We start from the raw sequence: 8,107 nt of genomic DNA, 5'->3' as shown, positions 1-8,107 counted from the left end.
GTGAAGTACTGAGGGCCAAACCCCTTCGGAAAGCTGGCAAAGTGACTTTCATTTCAGCCTGAATAGGATGTCGATAAAGCCTGGCACTGGCAAAGTTTCCGGGACCTTAACACACAGACATCTTGTAACTAAAGGAGGCTTCAGAACCTCCATCCTCTTCAGAGTGACAGGGAGGTGCCCCGAGGTAAGCTTTGTGTCTGTTTAGGCACAGTTTTGATACACTCCAAATCTTTTCTCATGGAGCCTTGATTTCTTGGGACTCTATTCTGACTGTGAGTTGTAGACCCTAAGGGACGGCCACTGAGAGACGTTCCTCAGCCCCAGGGATGTTCTTTGGGCCCTGGCAGGAAAGAGTGGTAGTCAGGAGACATCAACACTGTGGCGGGGAGTCATGTGGTCTGGAAAGGCTCGGAGGTGAGGGGGATCCAAAGGAAGGTTGGACTGGACGCAGCACTACTTCCCAAATCCCGGGCGGTAGTGAGACACTCCTGGGGTCTGTTTCAGTTCTGTGTGGCCATGTGTCTGTCTTTCTGTTTAGTGTTTGTTTTTGTCCTTTTGTGCTGCACAATTTTGGATCCTCCTAGGAAACCAGGTGCAGAATCTGAAAACTCCACCGTGGGACAGAGCACACCTAGCCCATTGTCATGTGTTCTTACTGACTTCATTCTTCCAGCAGCCGCCTGTGATACCTTCTCCTCGAGGAAGTTCTATGAATTAGATTGCGGGGCCTTTGTCTGGGATGTTGCCCGAGGGAACCTTCGACCTTCCAACTGCAAATCAAGTCAGGGCTTATCCTCCATGGGTGACCTGGACACTCTGACCACCTGGATAAATTGGAAAATGAAAATTGAAAGTTTAAATTGAGACTAGTCAAATTTTGGTTTGGAAAAATCCTCAATGTGAGGTCTGACATGCTTGAAGTAATTTCAAGGTTTGATTTTGGTCTCCGTAGTTGTGAATAGGATAGAAATTTAAAATGGTAATGCATAACTTCTGAATAAATGAGTTAACGTGTGAGGGGGAGACGGTTGTCTGGAGTCTGTAAGAAAAGTGCAGTTAAAATGAATGTGTGTGTTTGAGTATGTATGTGGCCTTCTGTTCTGAGCAGTGCCATTTCACTGTGGGAGATGTCCTCCACCAAGCCCACTGTACTAGGTGGTATGGCCAACGATTCCTGTTGAGAGTTCCCTAGAAGGAACACTGAAAGTAATTAAGATCATAGGCAAGGAAAAAATGCAAAACTCTCTTCCTCTTAAAGAGCTATAAAATGGCAGGATCAGAAAGCTGCCTTGTAGTTCTGAGGGAAGTCCAAAACTCTCCCTGGAATTTAGGAAGGAAAGAAAAAAGGGGGCGGGGCCATGTTGTCCCATTATGTTACAAGAAGTAGATCAGGAATAATTAAGTTCTGGGCCCCTCCAGGCAGATGTACCTGAAATGTGTTACTTAGTGTTTTCCCCTGAAGGGCTTGATCTGTAGATGGCCAGGTGGTCCTAGGAGTAAGAGAGGGGGGTGGGGGGCTAACACACAAATCCCATTGTTGGACGGAGAGAGAAGACACAGATCTCTCTAGGGATTATGCTGTCCCAGGAAAATCCCTAATGGCTCTTTCTTAGCTTCCCTGCCTTGCAAAGCCAGGGGCTGCAGGCACGGGGAATCGCAGGATCCCGGCTCCAGCATGATGATGGGTGAATGCTAGGTCCCTATGAACAGATGGGGACTTATAAGAAATTTGTAACTCTTTTTACTGTTACTTTATCTTCCTACACTTCTATGGGACTACTAACAGACAACAGCCTTAAGATTTATGTTTAAACTTAGAAATACTTGATACTGAGTTTGTAAGAAAATTTAAAATAATATTTAAATCTGCTTTCATATTTTTAAAAAAATGTGTTACAGGAAAGCTATAAGAAATGAAGTTCCAGGGCTGGAGAGATGGCTTAGCGGTTAAGCGCTTGCCTGTGAAGCCTAAGGACCCCGGTTCGAGGCTCGGTTCCCCAGGTCCCACGTTAGCCAGATGCACAAGGGGGCGCATGCGTCTGGAGTTCGTTTGCAGAGGCTAGAAGCCCTGGCGCACCCATTCTCTCTCTCTCTCTCCCTCTATCCATCTTTCTCTCTGTGTCTGTCGCTCTCAAATAAATAAATAAAAACTTAAAAAAAAAAAAAAAAGAAATGAAGTTCCAAAATCAGTAAATGATAAAATCTGTATGTTTATTCTACATATGGCTATATTAAATTCTGGTCTACTTTTTTAAGAAAAGATTATTTCAAAAGGCCTTCTGAGGACAAAAAAATCTAAACAAATTTATATTCTGATTTAAGATGTAATTCCTCAATACCTCCAGCAATCATAATCTTAATTACTTTAAATTTAACTTATATAATTATTGAGCAAGTTTGCCAGAGTGCCATGGGGCAGAATTATAGAGTTGGTTAAGGTTTGAGTAGTTACAGATTATTATAAAATTTTATATGTTTTATGTATGATTTGTATATGATTTGGAGAAGATTGAAAATATTTTTTTCTGGCTAAGCATTTAAATGTGCTTGTTTGCAAAGCCAGATACACATAGTGGAGCATGCATTTGGAGATTGTTTGCAGGGGCAAGTGGCCCTGGCATGCCCATTCCCTCTCTTTTCTATTAGATCATGGTAGTTTACTCCAGTTCCTCTATTCTTTGGGTATATTAGATATAGCTGAACTAATTTCAGAAACTGACTTATAGATTGGGTGGACATCTTACTTATCTTTTAAAATGCTAAATCTCCTCATAAAGTATATATATGTATATACTTGTGTGTGTGTGTGTGTGTGTGTGTGTGTGTGTATATATATATATATATACACACACACACACATACATACACATACATGTATGTAACCCAATTCTGATGAGGTTTAAAAACTGTAAAATTTTTCATGTCTTCTTATTTAAGCCAAAAGTGTTAGTACATAATATAGATTTCTTGTTTATTTTGAATTCTGTCAGCAGATCTTTTGTTCATAGTTTACTCCTTGTAGCCTCACATGCCTTACATATGTACACTCTACTTTTTGTTAATATCAGACTTTTCCAGATATCAGCATTTGTAAATTTGTTTATACATAGTCCATGATGTTTGGCTACCAATAAGCATACATCACCATGCCTGACTAAAACTCTATAATTTTAAGATGGTTCTTGTCTTGTTCATGCTGGCTTTGCTGGGTAATTATCATTGAGGTTATAATCTAAGTCTTATAGAAAGTGACTTATTGTGATTTTGTTCTTAGGAAAACAGAAAGCTCCCCATGTCTTAGAGAAATCCATTATATACAAAAAATGTTAATATAGTTTGTCTAAGCTTTATATAACAGTCATAAATATTTCTTTAGTTAAGCCTTAAAATTGTTCAATGGTAAAAGGTACTTATTTAAGAAATTCCTGTGTGTCTGTCATATTGTCTCTAATTTATGTTAAAAGCAGGCTTATTTAACTCAACAATGACCAGGTTTTATTTTATTCTTAAGCTATGTATAATCAGACTAAGTCAAGGTTTCACTGAATTTATTATCTCATTTCTGGTGTCTTACGTTCATTGCTTATAGAGATATTGATATTTAAAACATGTTTCCTGCCCTAAGAAACAAGCTTAAGCTACTGTTTTGCTTCCAGTTTTGGGGTTAACTGGTACTTGCCATGGTATACAGACTAGCCAAAGTTTTCAAACACAGATGCCAAGTTTTTATACTGCCTTTCCTGGCATACAATTTCTAGAGCAAATCAACTGGCTTGAAATTATTGATAAAGTAATTGGTAAAATATTGTTTTCAGAGATACTAGAATGTTCTGCCTCTACACATAACTGGCATATACTTAAAAGATAGAATGTGTATGCTTTCTATGTCCCAGATATACCTTACACTGTCACCTGACAACTAAACTTAAACATTAATCAGAATGATTTTAAACTATTGTGTCATTCTCTAACCAGATCTGCTTTGCTAACCAGGTATGTTCTGTACCTTTTTTAACTAATATGTTTTGCTAATCACATATGTAAGTCTCTCTGAGTGATTAATAATTATATGTAGAATCCAAAATCAATTAGAAATACTGGAGTTGAAAGGATAACTAATATTTTGGTTCCTGCTCTCGGGTCAGAAGGCCACAGGAGATGATGGGACACTTGCTAACTTTTAGCCTCTGGTAAGTTACCTGTCTTCTTGATCAGAGAGGATATGGAGATCCAGAGATAAGTTCTAAGTCAGTGTATCTGCAACAGGAGAATCACATTGGAGGAAAATCGGTCCTCCAGGCTTCCCAAAAGAGGGAGGGCCACCTGGTCTGCATGGCCTTGACTTATCCTAGCAGATGACAATGCTGAGAGTCACAAAACTCCTCACAGGTCCCTAAAAGGCTCTCCTACAGTGCCATTATTGACCTCTAAAATATACAGTTAATTCTGGCATCTTACATTCTTAATCACCCAGTAAGAAAAACATAACTACAAAACATAACTATAGTATAAACAAAGATTCAGACTAATAGGCTCCTCTGTATGATGCTGGCTTACAATACTAAACTCTAACATTAACTCATGCCTTCTGCCTCTGCCTATCCCTGATTAGACAGACACTGCTATCATTAAATAAAATTCCAAAAATTGCCCTCGCTGGTTATGTTTACCTGAGAGTTATTGATTTGCATTAGTCTAATCTCTCCTTGGTATGTCTTATTAAAGGAGGAATATCATTAAGGATAGATCTCAGCCTCCCAACCTGTCATATAAAAGCAATTCGGAGTTCTAGCTGTTTGTACTTACTGATTGATGAGGGTGGTGCTGGTTGTTCAAAGGTGTCTCTTTGCTCAGATTTATAGAGGTAAATCAGATTTGCCTACCATTGATGGTGCTCCCTTAACTTTTGTAACACAAAGGGACCCACATACTCTCAGGGAATTGGGCCCATACCCATCAGCCAAGGGGTATAGATTCATCACACCAGAGTCAAGAGGACAGTGTCCTCAGCTGATTGTAGTAGCTAACAGATTACCAGGAACCCAGAGGGTTCCCTCCAAGTCAAGCTTAAGAGGACACCTGCCCCTAACAAGGAGACTACAACCCTACTCTAGTCACTGCAGTATATATATATATATATAAGTTTTAAATTATATAGACTGCACAAGCTGTCATGTACTGCTTCTATAAACCAGCTGCCCATTTGCCTATATAAAAATTTATTTTCTTGGACACCCTGGCTCACCACTATGATTACTGCCATCTCTGTACTCATAGTTTTGTTACTTTTAATATTGATTGTAGGTCCCTGCATTTTAAATGTTCCAGGAATCCAGTGATGTGGGGAATGCAGGGATATTCCCTCTAAGATAATGGGTGCTTTTTTGCACCTGGCCCCTCCTACTAATCAAAGAGAAGCACACTTCTTAGTGAGCCTATTTGGATTTTGGAGGCAGCATGTTCCTCACTTGGGTGTGTTACTCTGACCTGCAGGACTTGTAAAGCTAGTTTTTTTATTTTTTTATTTTTTGGTTTTTCGAGGTAGGGTCTCACTCTGGTCCAGGCTGACCTGGAATTAACTCTGTAGTCTCAGGGTGGCCTTGAACTCACGGCGATCCTCCTACCTCTGCCTCCCGAGTGCTGGGATTAAAGGCGTGCGCCACCACGCCCGGTTGTAAAGCTAGTTTTGACTGAGGCCCAGCACAAGAGAAGGCTCTTGATCAGGCCCAGGCTCTGTGTAGGCTGCTCTGGCACTTGAGTCGTATGATCCAGCAGACCAAGTGGTACCTGGTATGTCAGGAGCAAGACACCATAGGGGAATCATAGCAGAGATACTTGGGATTTTGGAGCAAGGTTCTGCTGTCATCTGATGACAACTATTCTCCCCTCGAGTGATAGCCCTTGGCCTGCGGTTGGGTCTCAGTGGAAACTGAACACTGAAGACTTAGGCCTGGTTTACAGATGGATCTGTATGCTGTGCAGGCACCATCCATAAGTTCACAGCCACAGCATATCAGCCCCTTTCTGGGACAACCCTGAAGGACAGTAGTAAGGGAAGTCTTCACAATGGGCAGAACTTTGGGAAGTGCTCATGGTTGCACACTTTACTTGAAAGGGAAAATGGCTGGATATGTGGTATTGCTGGATGATCAGGGAGTTGGAAGGAGCAAGATTGGAAAAATTGAAGACAAAGATATTTGGGGAAAGGTTATCTAGGTAGCTCTGAACAAATGGGCAAAGAATATAAAGATATTTGTGTCACATGGAAATGCTTATCAAAAGGTGAACTCAACAAAGGATAACTTTAATAATCAAGTAGATAAGCTGATTTGTTCTGTGTTTGGCCATGCCTGTCATTGCTCAATGGGTCCATGAAAGCAGTGTTTAAGTGGCAGGGATGGAGGCTAAATGATAATGGACTTCTGCTCACCAAGACTGACTCAGCTACAGCTGCTGCTGAGTGCCAAATCTACCAGCCGCAGAGACCAACACTGAGTCCCCATCTAGCACCATTGCCAAGGTGACCAGCCAATGAACTGGAGACAGGTTGTCTGCACTGGAGTACTTCTATTGTCCTTCCTGGAATAGATATTTGGTCTGGTATTGATTTGCCTTTCTTGCACATCATGCTTTTGCCAAAACTCTCATACATGGACACACAGAATTCATTCATTTGTAAGGGGAGAGAGAGAGAATGTGAACAAACTTCAGATACATGCACCACTCTATGCAGCTGGCTTTACATGGACCCCAGGGAATTGAATCTGGGACTGCAGGCTTTGGGAGCAAGCACCACCCTTACCAGCTGAGCCATCTCCTCAGTACTTTGTCCTATTTTATTAAAAGTGTTTATTCAGGGCTGGAGAGATGGCTGAATAGTTAAAAGCACTTGCTTGGAAATCTCAATGGCCTGGATTTGAATCCCCAGTACCTATATAAAAACACAAAAAGTGATGTATGTGTTTGGAGTTTGTTTGCAGAGGCAGCAGGCATTGGTACACCCATACTCTCTCTCTCTTTCTCTTTCTGTCACTCAAATAATACTTTTTTTTTTTTTTTCCAAATGCAACAGATGGCCAGGATCATTTAATCTTAAGTGTTCAGTGAAAGCTGTACACAAGACGGCTCTACTCCTGCATCTTCTCAAGTGTTTCCTCCTTGTATTTGCCCTTTTCCTTTCCTACTTGGCGAGATTTGGCTTTCCGTTCCAGGATCTTCTTGCGATCTTTATCCAGTTTTAGCCTGGTGATCACCACCTTGCTGGGGTGGATGCCCACATGGGCAGTTGTGCCATTAGCCTTTTCCCTCTGTACCCGTTCAATGTAGATGACATATTTCTTCCTGTACACCTGGACTACTTTGCCAATCTGCTGACCTTTATAGTGTCCTCGTACCACCTGAACTTCATCATCCTTTCGGATAGGCATGGAACGAACATTGTACTTCTGTCTCAGCTCTTTGGAAAGAGGGGAAGACATAATCTTCCTCCGAATGTGGGAAGGTGCATTGAAATGCCTTTTATGGTTCTTGCTTCGGTCAGAAGTCACAAAAGGACTGAACTTCATTTTGGCAGCTACCACTCTGGGGATGGCCGCTAAAGGGAAGAGATCTGAACTCCACTTCCGGTTCCGTAAGCTTCTCAAATAATACTTTTAAAAAAGAATGTTTATATACATATCTACACAAATATTAAAGTATCTTTGTTTTTAATTCCTCTATGTTTCTACTATGTAATCAATATTAATTGTGATACATCGGCAGTTAAGTATTGTTAAACTTATATTTTAAATTGCTGAATATTGGAGACTAAACATTTCTCAGGGGATCGTTCCATGTATGGGGGGGATAATGTGTTACTGCTTTTATGTCAGATAGCTGTATCGTGTTAGGTAGAGTTATGACCTTTTTATTGTCTGTATTTGGAAATGAAGCATGACATGGGGAAATGCCGTTTGGTATCAAGTTGACAAATGGTGGATTTGAAATAGTTAGGTTCTGTTGTTAACTTGATCAGATTAGGAATCAAGTCAGAGACACACCTCTTGAGTGGGTCTATTAGGGAGCTTCCAGGAAGGATTAGCAGAGGGGGGAAGCCTTCCATCAGGTA

General features: G+C 40.9%; 1 protein-coding gene across 1 annotated transcript; it reads right to left on the bottom strand.

Annotated features, from left to right (window-relative positions):
• Positions 1 to 7,071: 7,071 nt before the first annotated feature.
• Positions 7,072 to 7,580, bottom strand: LOC101611515 (60S ribosomal protein L26-like). Its single transcript, XM_004649235.2, has one exon. The coding sequence runs from the start codon at positions 7,563 to 7,565 to the stop codon at positions 7,128 to 7,130; it is 438 nt and encodes a 145-aa protein (XP_004649292.2). The 5' UTR covers positions 7,566 to 7,580; the 3' UTR covers positions 7,072 to 7,127.
• Positions 7,581 to 8,107: the final 527 nt, after the last annotated feature.

This window comes from Jaculus jaculus, chromosome 7 (assembly GCF_020740685.1).
Source record: "Jaculus jaculus isolate mJacJac1 chromosome 7, mJacJac1.mat.Y.cur, whole genome shotgun sequence".
NCBI classification, from domain to species: Eukaryota; Metazoa; Chordata; class Mammalia; order Rodentia; family Dipodidae; genus Jaculus; species Jaculus jaculus.
Note: the sequence above shows the minus strand (reverse complement) of the source record. Positions and strands in the feature narration are given on the sequence as shown.

What these genes read in the sequence shown, in the direction of transcription:
- LOC101611515 (XM_004649235.2), bottom strand. Translation starts at nt 7,565, where the DNA reads ATGAAGTTCAGTCCTTTTGTGACTTCTGACCGAAGCAAGAACCATAAA.